General features: G+C 35.3%; 1 protein-coding gene across 2 annotated transcripts in view; it reads right to left on the reverse strand.

The window, feature by feature from the left end:
• The window catches only part of MTHFD1 (methylenetetrahydrofolate dehydrogenase, cyclohydrolase and formyltetrahydrofolate synthetase 1), a 90,024-nt gene that overhangs the window by 58,341 nt on the left and 6,748 nt on the right, over positions 1 to 24,935 (reverse strand). For both annotated transcript variants that reach the window (XM_074236156.1, XM_074236155.1), the window contains exons 2-4: positions 3,786 to 3,870; positions 1,679 to 1,738; positions 1,056 to 1,109 (exon numbers count right to left, since the gene is read on the reverse strand). In XM_074236156.1, the coding sequence (XP_074092257.1) occupies positions 1,056 to 1,109; positions 1,679 to 1,738; positions 3,786 to 3,870 (199 nt within the window). The remainder of the gene's footprint in view (positions 1 to 1,055; positions 1,110 to 1,678; positions 1,739 to 3,785; positions 3,871 to 24,935) is intronic.

The following is a 24,935-nucleotide window of genomic DNA, read 5'->3' on the forward strand; positions in this document are numbered from 1 at the left end:
GTTGTGCGACTTTGGCCAAGTCACTTAAAACCATTGCCTTGCAAAAACCAAAAAAAGTTTGTAAAGGTAAAAATGAAATAGCTCTTGCCCTCAGAATTTCCATTCTAAAGGAAGAAACCACACATATACATGTAAACACACAAAAGAGATAAAAAACTAATATTTTTAGGGAGGAGAGGAGTTACTAACAGCCAGATAAGCTTGGAAAAGGGAATTGCATTTGGGTTGAGTTTTAAAGGAAACTAACAATTCTAAAACGTAGAGATGAGGGGAGAAGGTAATGGATTCAAGGTATGAGGGTCACTCTGTGCAAAGTTAAGGAGTTGGGATGGTTTATCATTCTGATTAGAATATAGATTAGATAAAGGGAGAAAGTCAAATCAGTCTGGAAAAGTAAGCTAAGTCTGAAAGCAAATGACTTTAAATTCCAAACAGAAGAGTTTGTATTTTATTCTAGAGGCAAGAGAACTGGAGAAGTTCTTTAAGTAGGGGAGTGATCTGCATTTTACAAAGGTAATTTTGGTACTTGTGCTGGCAATGAAGAAGGGGGGGGGGGGAGAATGGAAGCTGGGAAAACAATTAGGAAAATGTTCAACTCTCCAAGTATGAGGGCCTGAAATCAAGTGTCTACTACTTATCCTCAATGGTAGAGAGGACATTTATGAGAAACAAAGGTTTCAATATAGATGTTAAACTTTTTATATAACTTCTCATGCAACATATCTTATATAGAACTAGGATCTTATGCATTCTTATGCACTTTTAAGTGAACACCATATGCTCTATGAGGGCAGGGAACAGGTATTTATTCTTTATATTTCCCTCAGTTCCTGCTATAAACATAGCAATCTTAAAAGATTAGTGTTCAAAATTGAATCATTTGCATCATAGGACTATACCATCTATTCTGGGTCCCTTCCCTTGAAGTAAGGTAGCTTTGAAAACAGGCCAAAGAAGAACACATCATACACTTCTTAGCCCTGAAAATATCAACAAACTATAATCATGATATGGAACCATGAGAAGATTTCCTTTACGTGAGAACAAAAGCTTACCTCTGTCTCAGTTGTGGTTCTTGGTAATTTAATATGTGTGGCTCTGATTCCAATCTATAAGAGTGAAAATATAAAATATGTTTAATGATCCAACTAACTAGACGAAACAGCAGGACTGAGAGATAAGAGGTATTTCCTAGGTTAAGATGACTAAATATAGGTTAAATATACTGTTTATCATTAAATTTCCATGTCCTAAAAAAAAATGTAGAATTTCAGTGATTCTGAAAGTGATGGACTTCCTTGGAGTTTAATGTATTTTCAGAATATATTAATACTTTTAATTTCAAATATGGCCAACAATAGTCCACAAGTTCTTTGGGTGGGGTTCTAATAGGTTTTGAGAATATAAAAGTCACAAGACCAAAAAGTTTTAGAACCACTGTCATACAATTATTCCTTTATTTCCCCATAGTTATTTCAGATATACTGTGTTCATTTAATTTTTCCTTCCTAGCTTTCTGTTTAAGAAGCAAAGCAAGTAAATAAAAGACTGAGACTAGTTAGAAGTCACTCATTCCTAAACTGCAATACAAATCAAATTAAAATTAAGGCATGAGAATTTAAATTGGAGGACAGGGAAGAGAAGTGATGATGGGATCATTGTAAGCTTAGATTTTTACCTCTTCAGCAGCTTTTAGCTTCATACTTATATAAAGATTTGAATCATCTCTATCTCCAATCTAGAATAAAGAAACAAAGAGATACTTAATGAGGTATAATGCATAGAAAAATTACTAAATTTTAGTTTGATAAAGTTGTATTTCTTATTGATACAAACACTATTGCAGTGAACTTTGAGCAATGTACCTAATAGATCTAGGAGAATTTAACACAGAAATACATAACTTACAGTCTTGTGCTATCTTTTAAAATTGCTTGGTTCTTGTCCTTCATTATCAAAGAAGCCCAAAATGACATCATTGTGTAAGAGGCAATTTAGAGCATGTCTGATTGTGGCTCATCAGACCAATACAAGCTCAGAATGCTCTACCATGGATTGGGCACAAATAGTCCATGTGAAGACTTGGAGTATTTACTCTAAACTTATCTATCTCATGGTTCCTTTGAGCGGCTTCAATTCTGTCTTCCTCATAGAGAGCAGGCCCCTGATTGATGAGGGCACAGGACCCTACAAAACCTCAGGAACCAGATTAATTAGGAAATGTTCAACAAAATAAATAAAAACATAATACAACAGAGATAATATCAATTTATGGTTTTCTAAGTCAATATGTGACTCCTAAGGATCCATTTCCCTCCCTGGTTTCCATTTCCGTTATTGATATGCATTTGTTCCTACAAGTTTTCCCAGTTTCTCTGAATACCTCATATTCATCCTTTCTCACAGGGGTAACACCGCTCCAGCACCCTCTCACAACCCATATAATTCACTTTTATCTATTGATTCAATTATTTACTATATAATCATGCAGACCCTAACAATAGCTTTTCTAATATTATTTTAAACTGTTAAAAATCTTTTAGTTACTGAATTTTTTGCATGCCTTTGGGTTTTATCTGTCCTATTAGATTGTCCTTAAAGTTTCACTCAATATTTTTCTGTATGCTATTGGTCTATTAAGATTTGCTTTTACTTATTCTAAAAGTTTACTTTTAGGCTGTCTTTTTAATACCTATGAGTTATTTCCCCACAGAAATTATGTTTTATGCAAGAGTAATAAGGTTCACTGTAAAAAGGGAAACTTTACTCAAATATCTAAAAGTACAAGGCACAAAGAACTCAGCAAAACATGGTAACAAGAAATCTTTCAGGTTCCTTGAGTTTTTACAACCATTTTACAATCATCTGAAAAATGCATATAAAATCCAAATTTGATGATTCCAAATGAATCAAATATTCAAGAATTACTAATAAATATCTCACATTTCAGTCTTACTGTAGGTTAATTATTGCTTCAGACTTAACATTATTATCAAGCAGCTATTTCCACACATATTGTGAAATACAAGCAGGCCATTCAAGACATACATATAAAGCAAGGGCAAGTATTGTTAAAAGAGACTAATTAATCCTACTTCCTCAATTCCTGTCTAATCATAATCCATGTTACAAACATGGGGAAACAAATATCTGAAGTAAATCCTTTTCAGATGTGTTTCCTGGTAAATCCTGTCAAGCAGAAACAATGCTTTTTGCTTAATGAAAACCTGGATGTTAACCTCTTCAAACAAGGAGGGTGGAGAAGGGTCAAATGAAGCCCTTTCGGTAGAGTTTGCTTAAGAAAAAGGGTTATGAGAAACCTGGATTTGATTACAACATGCCTTCTTTCTTTAATAAACCTCCCCAAATAATTCAAGAAATACCCATCCCTGGGTGTTCTAAGCATGGTTCTTTCACATACCTCACTCAGTAATTTGTGAAAAAGTAAAAAAACAAAACAAAATAAGAAATCACAGCAGAAAATTTGTGCCAGAAATATAACCACAGGCCTTCATATTGTCTTTCTTAGCAACCACAATGTTTCTAATAGGGAATAATTTGCAACAAAAAGCAACAGTGGCAAGACAATAGGAAAAGAAGAAAATTATGTTACTTAGCATCCACTCCCAGCAAAGACTTCACAAGGAGTAAAGATAACGTATCTGGAAGCTGAAAGTACATGTGGTGTGTGGTGAAGTAATATTACAATTCTGTACAGTGTGGAGTATTCCAAATGAAACTGCTTATTTCCTATGGGTCAAATTATTTTAATGGAGATATTATACCTGTAAAATCGCCAAGCCTGGTCTGAAACCTGGGACTTGCTCCATCATTTGAATAACTTGTCTCTTCAGGGTCTCTCTTACTTGCCTAAGGAAAAAAAACAAAAGAAAAAAAAGAGGTTACCACACATTCACAACTTTGGAAATTAAGATGTATTTTTCTCTATGAAATTAAAATTACATCATTAAAGGAAGATTAGTCTCCCTACACTTTCTTTGGAATTACAAGGTAATGGAAATTCATTATCAGAAATGAAAATGAAACACATAGGAAATAATATTCCATCAGGGATTAAATTTGGGATCCAAGCATTACTTTAGAGTTCAAGTTTCCTTGAACTGACTAGTTAGGCAGAAAAACTGACCTTCTTAAAAACAAAGCTGACCTTTTCACATTTAAAATGGGTAGGAAAAGAACAGTTTAAGTCCACATGGTTCAGGTGGCAGAGATACTAGCTCATAGGTTATTCAATCTATATTTCTACACCATCCATCAAGGCCCAGGCTGCTCTGTCACTGGCTCCACTATGGCAACAAGGGTTAGAAGTAGGCAGCCCTTAAGACTGAAAACTCCATTCCATTGTCCCAAATTGCCAACTCAGGAACAAAAAATAATGAAAGGAAAAGTAGTCTGATAGATGCTAGTACAATCCAAGGTGAAAAAGGAGGCAATGAAGAGGTAATCCATCCTACAATCCCTAACCCATTAAGTGTAATTAATAGTGGAGAAATATAATAAATACTACTTCACAAAAATGTGAAATAGAATCATTAACAAATTTGAGGGAACAAAAGGTTCCAAATGTAGACTCAATTCCTAGTACAACAATAATTTGGCTCAAGAGCATCTAAGAACATTTCCCTAGGCTGGATCAGTAAATGAATGAGTGGCATTCACAATGCCACCCTAACCAATCAACTTACCCTTACCCTCAACTCAGCACTCTGGAAACTAATACTTAAACTGATGTTTAGGCTGCTCAGACTATAAAACCAGGTGGTGGACCTTAAGACTGAACTAAGACCTTGAACATCCTATTCATTTACCTTTCTCAAAAGACATCTACTGAGCTCGTCTCATTTGCCAATAGACAACAAATTTCCTCTGTGCATCCTGCCCCCACCCCTCCACCCCAATCCCCATAATCTTTCCACTGCTAAACATCAAAAAACCCTGTTTCCTATCTTCTTATTCTCATCTACCTCAACAGTGGCCCTATAAATGTCTCACTCAAGATCCTTTCTATTCTATTGCCAATAAACCATTCAAGATCTGCCTATCCCCTTTACTATGCCCTCTGGAATTCTAATCAATAATTAACAAAATTCTCTAGATTTAAGACTTCTTTGGATTCTACTTCCATTTTTAAGCATTCAAGGACACCTGCCTCCTAAGCATCCTTTCCACTATTAGCTACATCTCCTCTCATGATTCTCTGAAATTTTGCCCTCCTGGAGCAGGGACCATAATATTTCTTAGTCTTCACTGCTAATTCCAGACCTCCCTTCTTCCACCATCACTCAGCAACCTCTATTTCTTTGAGGTTCACAATCCAAATCCAGATCCCGGGGGCTGTTAGAAATACACCCTAGCTCTATCCTGGGTCCTATCTTCCCCTGACCTCTAGTCACATAGAACCAACTGAACAAGAAAGTATTAGCTGTACTTGATAGAACCAAGTCACCTGGTCCATATGAACTATAATCCTTGAAAGAACAAGTTGATGTGATTACCGAGCTACTGTAAATTATATCTGAAACAGCACAAAACGACTGGAGGACTAATATCCTGATTTTTTAAAAAGGGAAGTGAGGAGTTTCTGTAACCACATCAATTCCTGGAAGAATTCTAGACCAGACTACTAGACATGGTTGGTGAACCTTTAATAAGAGAAGTGGAAATTACAACAATCCAGGCATGACTTCATCCAAAAACAGGTCAGGGAAGATACCTTGATTTCCACCCCTCCCCTTTTTTTGGACCTTACTAAACTACTTACTAGATGGGGAGAAGGATGCTAGCAAAGCTTATAATAAAGCATCTTACTGTTCTGGTGAAGACAACAGATGTGAACTAGGTAATAATCAGATGGGTTCAGAACTGGTTGGATGCCTAGGCTCAAAGAAGTAGATGTTAAAGGTTCAATGTCAATGTAGCATGAATGCTTTAGGGGAGTACTCCAGAGATTTATGATTGGTCCAGTGCTGATTAACTTTTTTTTAAGTAATCTGGGTAAAGGGCTTACACAATTCTCCTTTTCTGCTCTTTGTATACTGAATTATTCACGTTTACATTCTTATATACAGAAAGCTTTTAAAAATAGTCTATTCTTATTGCCTCCCATCTAATTTTCTCAAATTTCTACAATCTTGTTTCTGATTTCATCATTAAACTGAAACCTCCATCTTCAAAGTTATCAATAACCCTTTAATGGTCAGATCTAATAGGCTTTTCAACTGTCATCCTTGTTCTCTCTGCTGCATTTGACACTATTGACCATCTTTTCCTCTGGTATTCTCTCTTTCCTGAGTTTTCATGCTGCTATTCCCTTTTGGTTCTTTTCACACTTGTCTGACCTTAGTTCCCCTTTATTGAGTAATCATTCATATTATGTCTAATTGTGAGTACATTCTATCCTGGGCCCGACTCATTTCTTCATACTCTCTCCAAAGCCCTGGGTTTATTTATCATTTGTCTCCAGATGCTTCCCAAATTTGCATATTTTTAAAGTTTCTCTCCTGAGCTCCATTCATTCCTGCAATACCTACTGGACATTTCAAATTGCATGTCCCATAGACAGCTCAAAATCATCATGTCCAAACAAACCCTTTTCTTCTGAACTTCTCTATTTCTATCAAAGACTGGAACAGTGTTTCAGATTTGAAACCTTGGCATTATCTCTGCTTTTCACTCTGCCTAGCTATATACATCAAATCAGTTGCCAGATCCTGTTATTTCAATCTCCAAAATGTTTCTTATCTCCATTCCTTGTCCAGTCTCACTACTCATTACTGGTCTCCTGGGATACTAGCTTGGCACCTTATTCTTTCTACCACAAGTCTTTCCTCCTACCATAGACACTAAAGTACAGCTCTGACTTAAATTCCAGGAACTCCCTTAATGTACTTAGGTTAACTTCAGTTTGGCTTTTAAGACCTACAGCCACTTTCCAGTCTCATTATAAACTACTCCTAATCCCATGTGTTACAATCCATGAGACTAGCTTTGGCTCCTCTTTAGTGTTTCTGTGCCTTTGCACTGACTGTCCACTGTACCAGTAATATAATCCCTCTACTGCAAAAAATCTGAGAAAATTAACCTCTAAGCCAAAAACAACAACAACAAAACCTGGATTCAAGTTCTGATACTGACATACAAAATTGGCTGTGTAATCCTGAGTGAGTTATTTAATTCCTTGGTGCCCTAGGTAATTAAGACTCCAAGTAGTTTTTTTTAAATCTTTTAAAAATTTTACAAAATATCTGTCCTTCATTTTCAAAAAAGGCAAAGCCATGACAAGCACATCAATTGGCTTTGAGTGAGGGGCAGTTGTGCTAAGTCAGCCTCACTTTCTCCTCCACAGCATCTGGATCCAATGACCAGATATGAATCAGGATGATTGGAGATAGTTCTGGATGTGAGACAATCAGGGTTAAGGGACTTGCCCAAGGGTTACACAGCTAATCAAGAGTCTGAGGATGGAACTCCTGTCCTCCTGACTCCAAGGTCAGTGCTCTCTCCATTGTGCCATCTAGCTAAAAAAAATTGTCATGTGCACAGCAAAAACGTAAGTCATAATATAAAACAATAAATTTTGATTTCAAGAAATTCTATATAAACATTACACTTTGTGTTCAAAATTGCCCATCCTTATTTGCTTCCTTGTGGGTTTTCTTCTCTACTTTTTTCCCCTCCCCCCAGCCCTCAGAAACACTATAGTTAAGCATAGGTATAGACATATATACACAGATATATACATGCTCACATACACATATACACAATATAGACACACACACATACACACACTAATATATCTTTATATATTTGGTTTATCTCTCATTTTTATAACGTTTCCTGAAAGCAACAACTCTTCCTCATTCTTCTACTCTGTCTACCTCAACCTCCTATTCTTTAATCAAAAATAATCCCTCCTTTATAACCCTTCTATAATCTACTCCTCATTAATCTATAACCCTTCCCCATTGATCTACACACCTTTTTATATTACCTCTTATCCTTATCCCTTAGATCCTCTAATTCATTAACCTCTATGAATTCCAGTGCTCCCAGAAGTTCACAGTCCATACTAGTGTCCCCTCACAGTGACCAAATGAAATGGATTCAAGGTCCTTCACCTTCCTATTTGCTCTCACTCTGGAACATGTTACATAATAACTCTCTCTGGGAACTCTTCTGGAAACAGTAAAAACTGCGTGAGGAATCCTAGCACAGTAGGACCTGGCAGGGGTAGCAGACCCTACCCCAGCAGAAATGACAATTGCCTACACATGGCAGCTAAAACATATAGGGGTAGTTAGGTGGTGCAGTGGATACAGCACCAGTGCTTAGACACTTGACACTTACTAGTTGTGTGACCTTGGGCAAGTCACAACTCTGACTGCCTTGCATCCAGAACCATCTCCAGTATTCCTGATCCATATCTAGCCACTGGAGCCAGATTGCTCTGGAGGAGTGAGGATGGTGACTTAGCACAGCACCCCTCATTCAAATCCAATTCATGTACATGTCATGGTCTTCTTTCAGAATGATGTACAAACATCATCATCACCCTTTCTATCCCCTCTTATTTCTTTCTGAATTTAGAAAACTTATATTCTTCTATATATGTATATATAACATCTAACCCATTCCAGTTGAGAATAGGTTTTCAGAAACTATCTTCCTCATCTATCTTCCCCACTCTATCAATTCCTATTCACACATTCCTCATTTGTATAAAATTTAACTTTTAAAAAATAATCTTCCTATTTTACTTTTAAGAATCTCATCCTACTCAGTTTCATCCCCATCTTTCCTTCTAACTACCCAATTACTAATAACAATTATGGACATATGATTTACATTTCCATATATAATTAAAATTTTATTTATATTTATATTATGGTTAGAGGATTGCTTTAAGGTAGTGATTGATAACTTTTTTTTTAATTTCTACCTTCCCCTCTTGTTCTAACATTTTAAAACAATTTTCTTTATTTCTTCTATTATTATATCAAGATATCAAGATTCTTTTTTTGATTGTAGTCCAGTTATTCTGTTTTCTCTTCTCCAGGTGTTGTTCTTTCGCCTTTTCTTCTATTTTTAATTCCTTATATAAACATTTTTTTTATTATTTCTTCATCTCTTAAAACTTCACTGACTTCCCCTTGTTCAACTGTAATTTTCAGAGTCATTTTCTTAAGATTATGGATGTCCTTGACCACTTGATTTACTTTCTTTTTATAATTTTCTTATTTTGCTTGGATTACACTTAATTTCATTTTTTAGTTTTTCCTCATTCTCTCTTATTTTGATTTTTAAAGTCTTTTTTGAGTTGCTTTATGAATTGTTTTTGAGTGGGTAGCTATTTTTGATGTTACTCTTTGGGTAGGAGAGGCTTTTCTTGCTTCATCATCTTACTCATAAGACAATCCCAGTCTTCTCTATTCCCACAATAACTGTTAATGGTTGGGTTCTTTCTCCTTTGCCTATCATTTAAAAAAAAAATGTTTTTAAGCACCTTTTTCTTACATTTACCTCCCTCCCGTGGTGTGGAAGATATCTCTGACTTCAGCAGCTTTGTGCTAGAAATGATCTTACACTCTGCAAACATTCCTTATTAATGCAGGAAATCTGAAGAGTTTGGGATTTTCTGACCAAATCCACCATCATTCCAGAATACCCCACTCAACTACAAGTAGTCTTAATCAAGGTACAAACTTCTATGAATAGTGGGAGTTTCCTCTATCAATTCAATTACATGTCTACTAAGTCTCTAACTTTGTCCTATCCTATACATATGATGTCTTCCCCAATAAATTTAAGCTGTATGAGAGAAAAGATCACCCTTTTTAAAAAAATCTGTATCCCCACTAGAATGTTTGGCACATGATAAACAATAAATACTTGTTGACTGATTGCAATGGAATCACTTGTTTAAAAGGCAGGATAATTTTTGTGACATTAAATATCATTCTACAAAATGCTTGTACCAGGACACAGATCCAATCAAATTATATTATTAAATTTTCCTAGTTCTCCATTAACTTTCATCATTTTTGACATTTGGCAGTCTTGATTTGCATGTCTCTATTAGTAAATTTAAAGACTGATAGCAATTTTTGTAATAGCAAATAAATGGAAGGAAAGGGAGTCCTTGAGACAGAACTGTGGCGTATGAATTTAATGGACTATTGTGTCATGTGATCAATCATGACTTCAGAAGACTGAAGATGAAGCATGCACTTCTTCAAAGAGAAATGATGAACTAGGGGTAAAGAATGAGACACACATTTTCAGATGCTTTCAATGTGTGGATCAATTTTTTGTATTATGCTTATTTGTTATATAGGAAGATTATCTTCTTTTAAAGTAGAGTTGTAGAGGAGGGAATTAGTAGGTGATGCAAAAAAATTATAAATGAAATATTTCTTAAAGAATTCAGCAGCCACCACCGTCTTCTCTGACCAACCAACACTGCTTGGCTGTTCTTTTATATCTCTCTCTCGCCCTTCCTATATCTTATAACCTTTTTAATAAATTTTTGTTTTATTTCCACCCATGCTTTCCCAAGTCTGAATAATGATTCTTCATAGGCAGAACTAAACACAAGTAGCCATCGGCTACATGTATGGTGAGCCAGCTCGGAGATTCTGCCTACACTGGAAAATTGGATGGACCTACATACAGGGATGGGGGAGGGAGAAGGGAGATCTTCCTTTTTAGAGCTTTGAAATTCAAACCTATGTCTCTGCTGGAATGCATACTTCACTGCAGGAAGGCCTGGCACGCTCTTGGTGCTCCTTAGTGTTCAAGCCATCTGAAGCTCTGGTTATAGTTGTATAACTCCAAGACCAGCCTCTGCAGGATGCCAACCAGCTGTGCCAGCCAATCATTCCTTGGACCCTGTCTCAATGAAGCCTTTGCTGTAATGCATTCATCTCCAAATGGACTCTGAAAGGCCCAAAAGAATCTGGTCCTGAATAATGTGAATGGGGAATGTCGTAGGGGAAAGATGAAGAGAATTGTGAATGTAACAGACTTTGGGTAGAGATGTAAATTGCCTTGAAGTAGAGAATTATGATTGTAACAGAAACAATTGGAATCTTAAAGAAAAAAAAAACTCAGCAGGGAATATTAAAGAGAATAGAAGGAAATTACACAAGGAAAGCAGTACTATTACTATCCCAATAAATTTAACATACACTTTAATGTAGGTAACAATTTTTTCACAAATAATCATTTTTGTTATGTTTAAATTCACAATAAAAAGTTTTAATATATATATATATATATATATATATATATATATATATATATATATTATTGTGTCAAAAGAAACAAAAACTGAATTCAGAGAATTCTGGAAGATTTGTAAGAATTGAAATGAGTCATTATTAGGGTTTGATCCCAGGTCTTCCTGACTTTGAGGTCAGTTCTGTTTACAGTATACCACATTGCTTCTTGTCTGTATGTAGGCATGTGTACTGTGTTCAACTATTAGTAGGAGGATCTCCAATTTTTTTCTTCAGTTCTTCCTTGGTCTGCAAAAAAACCATCTTGCAATTGTTTTTGCACCGGTCTTATTTCTTACCTTTTTGGTTGATCAGACCAATGATTTTACTTTGGACTAGGGGCCTTAGAGGGTTGCCTCTTGCAATGACATTAAATGTCTTGCTGGTGATCACAAAGCCAATATGAATAAAAGGCAGCATTTAAATTCAAGTCTTTCAAACTTTAAAACCTACTCTCTAGCTATACTGCCTTTCATAGATACTTTAATGGCCAAATACTTGAAACACTTCATAGTTACTGTAAAAGATATTTTTTCTATCAGTTTTTCTCTAAATTCTTAGTAGGGTACAGAGAAATGTATAATTTTTGAAGTTTACTTTATCTATACATTCTTTACTAAAGCGATTACTTCCATTATTGACTATCTTGTCTAATCAACTATTGCTTTAGGAATCTACAGACATTTTAACAGCTTCATTGTAAATACTTATTGCTTTCATTTCTTTTTCATACTTTACTGATAAAATTTCTAAGACTAAGTTCAATAGGAGTGGCAAGAGTTAATTAACCCTGTTTAATGCTTGTTTTTTAATGGAAATAATTTTAGTGTTTTTCTTAAATGTATAAAAACTGAATCATTTCCAAATATGTACTTTTATATTTAAAAATATTTTCTAACAAGAATCCTTACCATATTTTATCATGGGCTCACTATCTAATGATAAATTCATGTACAATCTTATTTCCTCCCTCTTTCCCCAATTCCCTCCCATATTCCCCCCATACCATTTTAAATCATCCTTGCATTCCATTTCTAAATCCTACTTGAAGGGGCAGCTAGGTGGCGCAATGAATAAAGCACTGGCCCTGGAGTCAGGAGTACCTGGGTTCAAATCAGGTCTCAAACACTTAATAATTATCTAGCTGTGTGGCTTTGGGCAAGCCACTTAACCCCATTTGCCTTGCAAAAACCTAAAAAATAAAAAAATAAATCCTACTTGACCATTTCCCCCCTTCCCCTCCATGAATGTAGTAGTATTTTTTGTTTGTTTTTGGCAAGGCAAAAAAATGAAGAAAATGTATCTCTCTTCATTTCAGGGATGGGGGACTGCAGGGGTAGAATACTGCACGTAGTATCAGAGCTAGTTGATAAGATTTTTTATTTTGTTTTGAAAGGCAATAGGGTTAAGTGACTTGTCTAAGGTCACACAGCTAGATAAGTATTAAGTGTCTGAGGCCACATTTGAACTCAGGTCCTCTTGACTCCAGAGCTGTGCTCTATCCACTGTACACCTAGCTGCCCCAGGAATATTTTTTAAATCAATATGGATTAATAATAGGATAGTCTGTAATTTTTCCTCAGATTTTTCTTTTGTCATTTTAGGAAATTCTCACTATATTTGTCTAGTAGGAAATAAATATCCTTTTTTTTTTCAAAAATAATTTTAAAAACAGGAATTATTTGTACTTAAAAGTTTGGTAGAATTGACTACTGAACTGGTGTCCTTCTGTAGGGCAATTCTCAGTGACTTGTCTGATATCTCCTAAGATTGATCTTTTAAAATTATATACTTCGTTTTATTAGCTTCATTATTTAGAGGTAGCTTGGTGATACAGGGTCTGAAAGCAGGAAGAGCTGAGCTCAAACCTGGCCTCAAGACATTAGACGTGTGACCTTGAACAAGTCACTTAACTGATTTGCCTTGGTTTTTCTCCACTATTAAATGAGGATAATAATAGCACAGTGCTAAGACACAAAGTAGGTTCTATATAAATGATTATTTCCTTCTCTTTCTCATTTTATATTTATGTACATAATCATTCATGTATTTTAGATTCTTAAAAAAAGGGTTCAATAATTATGCAACCAGAGGTACATGAGATGTCCTAGATCATTTCTCAAAGTCCTTTAAGAAATGCCTCTGGCCCCTTGAGTTGTGGGACATCTCCAGTACAGCACAATCCACTGATGACCTGACATACAAGCTATTTCTTCCTTTACCCTCTCCCCATTGGTAAAACTGGCTCTAAAATGAAAATGTGCAGACTTCACAATCTTTTCCCAGGGACTGTGTATTGTCTAGAATCTAGGGACTATTCTGGGTAATTCAAGGGATGGGGCTGGAGATGTGTCTGGGAATTTTGACCATTTGTTTTTGTTTATCTTTATCTTAAAAAACTGATTCCCAATCATTACAAATGGGTACTTATCTACCCTGGCACTGAAAAACAATCTGTGATCCTATTTATTGCTTCTATTCTTAGAATGTACAAAACCCATTGAGATATCTAGTGCAGAGTTTTTAAAATTATTTTTAATTTTTATTCTTTTTTGGGTTTTGCAAGGCAATGGGGTTAAATGACTTGCCCAAGGTCACAGAGATAGGTAATTATTAATTGTCAGGCTGGATTTGAACTCAGATCATCCTGACTCCAGGGTTAGTGCTCTATCCATTGTGCCACCTAGCTGCCCCTGGTGCAGAGTTTTTAAGGGGGTCCAAGGATAGTTTATGAACTTGAATGGGGGAAAAAAAATAAAACTTTATTTTCCCTAAGCTTTATTTGAAATTTAGCATTTCAGGGGATGGCTAAGTGGTATAGTATATAGAACACTATCCCTGGACTAAGGAGGACCTGAGATCAAATCTGATCTCAGACATTTAATAATTACTTAGCTGTATGACTTTGGGCAAGTCACTTAACCCCAATGCCTTATAAAAATCAAAAAAGAAAAAAATTAGCATTACTTATAAATGTAAGCAAAAAAAACATTTTAGGAAGGGGTCCATATTCTTCACCAGATTGTCAAAGACCCCCATATTACAAAAAAGTATATTCCTTCTATTAGATAATTCCTATGAAAATTCTACATTTCTCTCTATAAACTTCTAAGAATCAAGAAAAACTGGTAAAAAAATGTCCTTTAATAATAACCTCAAAATGAATTAAACATTCATTACTGACAATGGATAAGTGACAGTTGACAAACTCTTTATTGGAATCATGTCTTCTATTTCTTTTCTAAGGAGAAGCAGGATATGAGGTTGGTTACCTCATAATTGAACTAGTTGGGTATAGATGCAAGATTACAGATGTGAAAGGTGAGGATGTGGGGAAGAACACTCTTTTTTTTGGATGCTGTTTCTGTTACATGGTATGTGCGTGGTATTGAAAAGAACCTTGGGTTCAAATGCCCCAGCTGACAGTAATTGCATAAACTTAAACAAATCATCTAACCTCCCTAGGCCTCAGTTTTGTCATCTACAAAATGAGGAGGGAGGACAAGATAGCCTTTGAATTCCCTGCTGTCATTAGATCTATGACATTAAGATTTTTTTTTTTTAGATTTTTGCAAGGCAAATGGGGTGGCTTGCCCAAAGCCACACAGCTAGGTAATTATTAAGTGTTTGAGACCGGATTTGAACCCAGGTACTCCTGACTACAGGGCGGGTGCTTTATCTACTGCGCCACCTAGCCACCCCTGTTCCTAAGACCTTTGACCTCCTCTGTCAGGTAATAATTCTGATATGAATTTAACTGTAAAGTCTATATAAGCTATTCTATTTCTTAATGTATTCAACTGGGCTCTCACAGATGCTAGGTAATCCTTCTAAACCTTTTCAATTGACTCACTCCCTCTATCCAAAGCAGTTTTTCAAAACTTTTCATTCCTCTTTAAACCTCCCACAGTGCTTTTCCTTATCCCCTTCTCAGCTAAAAATCTTGCTAATATTTTACTGAAAAATACCAAGGCCTCTCACTAAGGGCACCCTCTTTTCTTTTGACTCTCAGAAGACATTTCCTTCTCACCATCCCATATGTAGAGGTGGTCCTTCTACTTGCCAAGACGACTTAAGTCTTCCATCTGCAAAGGTGATCCCATTTCATTCCATCTTCTCCAGCAGACTCACCTCTATCATCCTCATTCTCCCCCCTCCACTGACTGCTTTTCTATTGCCTATAAACATGCCCATGTCTCCTCCATTCTCAAAACTCCGACTTGATCCTTCCATTTCCACTACTGTTCCATATCTCTCTCCTGCTATCAGTGTCTCTTCTTCCTTTCCTCTCCCTTTCTTAACTGTCTACAATCTGCTCTAACTTCATCATTTAAATGAAATATTTTCTCCAAAGTCACCATCCATCCCTCAGTCTCACTATCCATCCCCCAGTCACCAAATCCAATGTTCTTTTCTCAATCCTCATCTTTCTTGACCATTCTGTAATCTTATACCTTCTATCACTCCCTTTTCCAGATTTGTGGGACATTATGCTTACCTGTTTTTCTATCTCTAACTCATCCTTCTGTCTCCTTTGATGATTTTTACTGGGTCACAACTGCTAATCTTGGGTATCCTTCAGGGTTCTATCTTGGGCCGTCTTATTTTTCCCCTTTATATTATTTCAATTGCTATCTTCAAGCTGATGATTCTTAAATTGATTTATCCAGTCCTAAGCTCTCTACTGACTATCACCCTTACATCTCCAATTATCTATTAGATATCTCAAACTGTATGTCTTATAGACATTTTGGAGACTCAATATCTCCAAAAATAAAATCTTGACCTTTCCCTAAAACCCTGCTCCCTTCCAAACTTCCCTATTAGTATTAAAGGCAACATCACATTCCCATACCTCCAAGCTCACCAGGGAAGTTATTATTCTTGACTCTTCATTATCTTTCACCAGCCATATACAATTTAGTGCCTATTGTTTTGATCTTCCTAACAGCTTTCTGGGCTAAAAACTAAGGAAAGTAAAGGTAAAGAACTTTTCTCTGCAAAAGAACACTGGCTCTGAAGTAAGTTAGTCCTGAGTTCAAATCTGTCCACAGACAATTGGGCAAGTCATTTAATCCTACAGCTCCACAACAAAACAAAACAAAAGCTCAAAGAGGTCAGTGGCTTTTTTTTTTGTCTTTGTATATCCAGGGTCAGGCACAATAAATAATAAAAAAAAAGTACATAATAAATATTTGCTGTATTGATTCCAAGCATTTGAATAGCAGTGAAAGAGCCCTTCAGGGGCGGGTAAGGTAGGTGGTGCAGTGGATAAAGCTCCTGGAGTACCTGAATTCAAACTTGGCCTCAGACACTTAATAATTACCTAGGTGTGTGGCCTTGGGCAAGCCACTTAACCCCATTGCCTCGCAAAAACCTAAAATAAATAAATAAACAAACAAACAAACAAATAAATAAATAAAATAAAAAATAAAAAAAAGAGCCCTTCAAACCTGAAAGAGGGATCAGACAAGACAGCTCAGCGATAAAGGTAGAATTAGAAGAAATGGGTCTAACTTACAGAAGGAGATTTAAGATTGAAGTAGGGAACACTTACTAAAAAGTAGAGCCACCTTTACCACTCTTTACTCCCAGATGATTGCTCCTCTCTGAGATTTTGTAATGGATCTTTCTTGGTTTTCTTCTTTTCTAACCACTTTTTCTGTTTCCTCTGTTGGATCTTATCTAAAACAAGCCCCTGTGAGTGTACTCTAAGGCTCTGTCCTAGTCCCTATCTCTTCTCTCTACACTTTAATAGACCTCATCAGAATGAATGGATTTAATGGCCAGCTTAATACAAATGACTCTCAGACTTATATTTCAAGTCTAAGTCTCTCTCCTCTGCTTCTGTCCCACATTACCAACTGGCTACTGGACATTTCAAAGTGGATGTACAAAATAGAATTTATTACCTTTCCTCCTAAACCTACCTTTATTTTGAATTCCACTAGTTCAGTCAGGGATACCATCATCTTTCGGTCTTACAAGTATCATCCTACAATGCTCGTGTTCATCCATTCCATATGTCCACACTCAGTTGCTAAATCTTTTTTAAATCCACAACTATCAAATACATGTTTTCCCTTCTCTCTAGTCACACAACCACCATCCCAGTTCACCACTTTTCTATACCATGGCACTAATCTCCTAATGTGTCTGTTTTAGTGGTTCCAGTCTTTTCCCTCAATGATTTTCACAGTTGTCAAGCTGATTTTCCTAATGTTTGGTATTTAATTAAGATCTTTCACAAACCTTTCAGCCTTATTCCATATTATATACTTAACATGGGAGTCCAGAAACTAAAAAACATTATAACTATATTTCAATAAAATTGATAATCTTAAATATTTTACTTTATTTATTTAAAAAGTGTTTTGAGAAAAGGTCCATCAGACTGTCAAGGAGACTCATGATACAAAAAAGGTTAAGAACCCCTGCTATAGGCACATTGTAATTCAGCCAAATTCTTGCAATTTTTCAACCTCGCTTTCTAAACTCCAATGTTTGTTCTTTTGCACTGACCATCTCCCTTCTCATCTTCATCTCTCAGAATGCCTACTTTTTTTCAAAGATCAGACCAAGTACCACCTTCTTGAAACCCTCAGCTGCAAGTGCCTTCCTATTCATATTACCTTGAGTCTATTCTCTATCTACTTATGCATATATAAATTGCCTCCTCAGTTTGAATCTAAGTTCCTTGAAGATAAGACCAGGATTACTTCTGTTCTTAGATCCTGAGTACCTAGGACAGACAGTGCCCTGCACAAAGCAGATACTTAATAAATGCTTACTGACTGTTAATTAAGAAAGAATATTTTTAGAAAGGTGATGTAAAAATAAAAGATAATAAAACTTAAAGCTGAAGACAGACTAAATCATAGGTCTAAGATATTTCTTCTGTAAAGCCTTAATTAAATGCTCTTAATTCTATTTCTCTATAATTCCTACTATGACCCCTTTTATCTTTTTTTGTTCATTCTGAATAAGACATGCCCTTCCAAAGCCATATTCCAGTTATAAATCCCATCCCAACTTATCTGTTATACCTATCAGGTCAAATTTGTCCCTCAACATTATGTTTTCTGGTTCACCGTTTATTATTTCCAATTTGTGCATCTGGACATAGACATCTGAAGCTTTGGGTTTTCTTCTTGAAAAATGTATTCCATGAGTTACTGGTCCTCTTTCTGCTCTTCTTCATATGGTGTACCTGCTACTCTGTGATAAGAAACTTGGTAGAAAGATCTAAGCGATTATCTCTCTCCCTTTTCATTTTCAGCTTAAAGGTCTCCTGACCTGAGCTAAGACAAACATTTTTTTTTTTATTGGCCCTGGTTAGGGACACTAACTTCCTGGTCAAAAGCCTTCCCAACCAGTGAAGCAATCAATTTTTTTCCTATTCCAATCAAATGAATCTTAACCATCTAAAATTTGGCTTTCATGAACCCATCATTTAATTTAGTTTTTCTCCATTTTCAAGTCAGTTTTCTTAAAATTTTATTTATTTATTTAAGGCAACGGGGTTAAAGTGACTTGCCTAAGATCACACAGCTAGGCAATTATTAAGTGTCTGAGGCCAAAGTTGAACTCAGGTCCTCCTGACTCCAGGGTTGGTGCTTTAACCACTGTGCCACTTAGCCACCCCTCTAGTCAGTTTTGTTGGCTTGAATGGAAAACGACAGAGAAGATTACACTTAGGTAAAGATATAGATAAAAAATAACATGTAAAGGTTTTTAAAATTTTTTTTAGGTTTTTGCAAGGCAAATGGGGTTAAGTGGCTTGTCCAAGGCCACACAGGTAGGTAATTATTAAGTTGCCACTAGCCGCCCATAATGATTTTTTTTTTAGGTTTTTACAAAGCAAATGGGGTTAAGTGGCTTGCCCAAGGCCACACAGCATTACTAAGTGTCTGAGACTGCATTTGAACCCAGGTACTCCTGACTCCAGGGCTGGTGCTTTATCCACTACACCACCTAGCCGCCCCCATAAAGATTTTTAATAATAAACTTTTATTATTTGTTTACTATTTGTGTTTAAAATGAATACTAATCTTTTTTGTAAGTGGAAACATACCATTTTTCTGTACTTCTACTCCATTGTATTTGAATAATATTAGGAATATCTTGTAGATTCTCAACTGTGGTACCTTAAAACTTAAATCCAAAGTTTTTAGGGTAAAAACAATTCACATCACATCTATGCTTTACAAGCTCTCCCATTTGTAAAAACAGGATCAGAAGGAAATTAATATTACTCTTTTTGAGACTTATATAGTCAGAGCAATAAATTTTGGTACCAGAAGGCACTGGGAAGTGTCTTGAAAACAAGGAGTAATTTAATAGCTCTGCTACTATAATGACTATTAATCATCAAACCCAACAATGATCTAAAAACTTTAGCCCCAAGGAAATTATAAGATATGAGCATCTTTCTTTTCCACCTTTTCCCCTTCCCCTTCCCCTTCCCCAGTCACAGGGCCAAATCCTTCTATGCCTGATAAAGGGAGAATGGCAGAATGATTCTGAAACCCAAAGCAGGTACTTTGAAAGGTACATCTTTAGTTGCATAAGTCACATTGGAATTGAAAATATATGTCATAATCTCTTACTCAGTTAATATTCTTTAAAAAAAATCTTTTAAGAATACAGGATATTTTAAGAACTTTGTATGAATCTGAGTCTAAAATTAAAAAAACCAACCAAACAATACTTCATACCCAAGAACCATTTAGAACTAGAAGTGTTCTTAAGGGGTCAAAGGGCAAAAGCTGCTGCAAGGAACACAGATAAATGAATTCTAGAGTATGAAAGGACCAGAGAGGACACCTAGATCAATTCTAAACAGAGCATAAATTCCAACCACAAAAAATCTCCAACAAATAAGTAATTCAACCTTCAAAAGCTCCAAGTCCTGAGGAATTCACTATAACCTGGACATCCTATTTTTAGAAGGTTCTAACTATTAGGAAAATTTCCCTCACATGGAGTTAAAATGCGGCCAGGTCTAGAAAAGCAACGAAAGTAATTTTGCCCTTGGCTAGAGATATAGAAATATTTCTATTTTAAAAGTAGAACTGCAAACACTAATACAAATACACAATCAGTTTTTATGTTCTCTATGCTGCCATGAACTATTTTGGGGGGTGGTAGGCTAGGGAAGAAGCCAGTAGAACAGTAGTAAACTTCAACTTAACTTACAAAGAGAAATTGAGAAGAAAAACTACACAGGTAAATAATATGACTTTGCCTAATCACTCTTGATAAGTTAAAAAAAAAGTTGTCTGTTAAAAATGTAAAGAAACTTCCAAAACAGCATTTCAAGCTTTCCATCCCAACTCCAAGTTTGACATTTGACATTCTATGATTCAATGACTCAAATCTCCTGCCTAAAATACTGTTTACTGTTTCTTTCTCAAACTTCAGATGACTACTTTGATTTCATGATATATTAAATTTCAAAAGAAATTCCTAAGGTCAAACTACTGGCCTGATCATTAAAAAAGCATACAACTTGGAAATATTTTTTCTTTATTTTAGAGAGAGGAATAGTAGGGCTTTCCTTGTAGTCCAAACTGCTTTGAGTATGTAGTGCCCTCAGAGATAAATTTTATACTTAACATAATGGATAGACCATTTGGGTTCCTCAACTTTAGGTATAACTCTTACTAATTTGCTATTGTGACAGTTATGGCACAACTCATTTAAATCATTGAGTCTTAGTTATTGAAAAATGGCAAACTGAACTAGGAAGAAAAATTAAAGAATGTAGCTAGGGGAGCAGCTAGGTGTTCCAGTAGAAATAGCACCAGCTCTGGAGTCAAGAGGACCTGAGTTCAAGCCCCACCTCAGACACTTAATAATTACCTAGCTAGGGGTGGCTAAGTGGTAGTGGATAAAGCACCAGCCTTGGAGTCAGGAATACCTGGGTTCACATCCGGTCTCAGACACTTAATAATTACCTAGCTGTGTGGCCTTGGGCAAGCCATTTCACCCCATTTACCTTGCAAAAACATAAAAAATACCCCCAAAACAAAATAATCACCTAGCTGTCTGACCTTGGGGAAAGTCACTTAACCCCAGGGCCTTAAATAAATAAAATTGAAAAAAAAAAAAAAAGAACGTGGCCAAAAAAGTCCCTCTCTTTTGGCTTCTCTCCTGAAGTTGAAACACTTGAAAAGGAAACAGAAAAAGCAATGGTTTTTGAATCACTAAGTCCTTGGTTTAAAAATTTGTGCTAACATGAAAAATTCTTATGACTTCTTCTACCACAAGTTTTTGAACCAGCATAGCATTTAAGTATAAAGTAGCAAAGTTATAAGTTCAAATTCTCTATGCTGCAATAAAAACTGTATCCTTCATGACAGTTAAGATGCTGCACCAAAAAGTTACATTTGAATGAAGAAAGCACAACTTTTAAAAAAACACCTTGCACTATATGACCTCTATTCCTTCCCAGTCTAATACACTATTTTAAGGAATCTCTTTTGTTCCTTCTAATTCTTTGGCTCTAATGTTTGATTCCAATTCCACCTGAAAATTCTTTATTATAAAATACGATAAAACAGAAATAACAAGCCATTGACTGTGACACCACCTGGTGTTCAATGAAGTGTAATTTTTTTTACTTTATCTATTATAATTGTGAAAAGCACATGTAGTTATCAAAAACCAAAGTCAGCTAAAGTTTACCAAACATGCCATAACTGTAGAAGAAATGGTCTATTAGCCTGCTTCACCCACATGACAGCAAAACTAAAATATACTTATCAACAAAATAATGAGAAATTAATGAAATATTTTTCTTATACAATGTTGCAAGCTCTTCCCTAAGTCTCAGTTTTTCAACTCTAAAATATGGATAATTATTACTTAGATTACTTCACAAGTCAGTTGGAGGAAAACATTTTATAATCTCAAAGCACTTTAGAAATTTTAGCCATTTTACTCAGGAATGGATATTTCTTATTTTTCATTCTTAACAGAAATATTTAAGTTCTCTGACATCTCATACACGCAAGTCACACCCAATTAACTCTTCCTGTCAAAGACAATTCTAAAACACCTTGGATGGAAAATGCCATCCACATTAAGAAAGACTACAGAATTTAAATGTCAATCAAAGCATACTACTTTCACCTTTTTAAATTTGTTTTTTGCATTTTCCTTCTTGTGGTTTCCCCTTTTTTCTGATTCTTCTTTCACAGCATGATCAATATGAAAATATGTATACATATATAATCTATATCAGATTACTTGCTATCCTAGACTGGGGAAGGGAAAGGTGAGAGTAAGAAAACTTTATAAAAATGAATGTTGAAAATTATGTTTATATATAATTGGAAAAATAATATTTTTCATTCAAAGATATCCAGGTAATTTTTAAGTAAATTTCCACCCAGTGAAGACAAACTGGTATCTATCATGTTGCTTTCTTAAGGAACAGCTTTGAATGCTATGAAATACAAATTAATGAATTTTCAATTTCACAGTGACAGTTGCCATCACTTGCAGGTTTTTACTCTAATCAGTAGGAAGGTTAAAGAAAAGTAGTTTAGATGAGCTGCTGTATCAGCTCATAATTTAGCTATGAAGCTTCACCAACTTTAAAGTGCTCTTTGGATTCAGTCTTTGATGTTGCTAGGTGACCCTCCAAAGGATAGAATGAAGTCCAGAGTCAGGAAAGCCAGAGTTCAAATCAGGTCCTAGACACTTGTTAGCTATATGATTCTGGGTAAGTTATTTAATTTGCTTCAGTTTCCTCAAATATAAAATGGAAAAATGATGTAAATACCTAGCTCCCAATGTTTATGTGAGGATTAAATAATTGTCTTAACTCCTTTTATTACTATGGTACATAGTAGATATTCAATAAATTCTGGTTTCCTTCTTTACAAATTCAGTTGCTAGACATTCTGCAAATGATATTAAAGTGTCTAAAATTCACCCACATAACATTTCAAATAACTTTTGATCCAATTAAGAGGGAAGAAATTTGATAAAAAAAAAAAAAAAAGATCTGACTACCAAGAATGTCTGCTGTTGGAGGTAGGCAAACCAAAGTTAAAGATTATTTATCCAACACTAAATCAATCCTCTCAACTTTTCTAAATTAAATTATCTAAACCAGGCCTTTCTTTTTCTCTCTGATACAGAAACTTAACAGTAACCATGCCAGTTAGCTTTTGGTCTTTGCTAAAAGGCACATGGAATTAAAAACTACATTAAGGTCCAGCTGAATATTGAAGATAAAAAAAGCTAGGGTCAAAAATGGCCAAAGCATTATCTTGGAACATGACAATTAAGACATAGTTTAGCTGTCTTTTCAACAGTATCTAGCATTATATCTCTTAAATGCAATAAAAACTATAACATTTTTTAAAGTCCAATAGGGCTTACAAGAAAAATTGTTCACGGCAAATTCAACCACAAATTTTTCATGACCTTTGAACAGCACCTACTTAAAGGAAGGCGATGATATTTTGTGGGGTTTTTTGAGGGGAGAGGGAGAAAATAACTGGGTTAAAGTGACTTGTCCAGGGTCACACATAGTAAAAAAAGTATCTGAACTCAGATCCTCCAGATTCCAGGGTCAGTGCTTTATTCCTTGGGCCACCTAACTGCCTAAGATATTTTTTAGTGTTAACTTGGAAATAGGGAAGGGAAGGACTTTATAATACTGGAGAGGTCTCAGTTCATAAAATTTATTTTTATATAGTCAGTTGAAATTGGTCTCATTCATTTACTCATCATTCTTATATCAACCCTTCATTTTCTTCCTATTATTTATCCATGAAGGGAATTATTTAGGACTTTCATTGACAATCTGAACCCCCCAAAAACCCAGGGATAAACATTCTGTATTCTTACCTGTTCAAGAAGCTCATCTATGGATAAATATTCATAAGACAGAACAAAATATGATATAAAAAGTATTGGACTGAGAGAATTCAAAGATCTTACTCAGTTCAGGTCCAGTAGCTTATATCATCACTATTAATATTATTTTTATTTTTGTTATACAGTAACCAGCTGTATTATTTTGGCTAAGTCATATAACTTCTCTTTTCCTCATCCATAAAAATAGACTAGATTACCTCTAAAGCAAGATTCTTAAACTTTTTATGTCTCATAGATGCTTTTGGTAGTAAAAAGAAGTTTATGGACTGCTCAGATTAATGCTTCCTAAATGCACAAAAATGAAGTCAAAATTACAAGTGAAACCAATTATCTAATTAAGTATTTTTAAAGGTAATTTCACCAACCCCAAATTGAGAAATTCTGTTCTCAAGGTTCCTCATATATCTTAAATTTAGAATTTATGTTATGCCGATCTTAAATCAATTATTTCATGAATGAAAGTTCTGAGTAAGAAATAGTTCAAAGTTGTAAGAAAAATAAATCTAGACCATGACTCTACAGACTATAGAAGAAAATTCAGAAATAGAATGAGTTTTGAAGTCAATCTAAGATCTGAATGTGAATCTCAGTGTAAACTTTTGAAAATATTATTCATGTTAAATGTACTTAGGGAAGACCTGAGACCCTATAGAGTCAAGAAGGTGACCATAGATTTTCTCAGACAACCCTGAGACCCTATAGAGTCTCAGGATTTTCAGAAGCTCTGCCAACAAAATGAAT

The sequence above is a fragment of the Macrotis lagotis genome, chromosome 4 (genome assembly GCF_037893015.1).
Source record: "Macrotis lagotis isolate mMagLag1 chromosome 4, bilby.v1.9.chrom.fasta, whole genome shotgun sequence".
Lineage (NCBI taxonomy): Eukaryota > Metazoa > Chordata > Mammalia > Peramelemorphia > Peramelidae > Macrotis > Macrotis lagotis.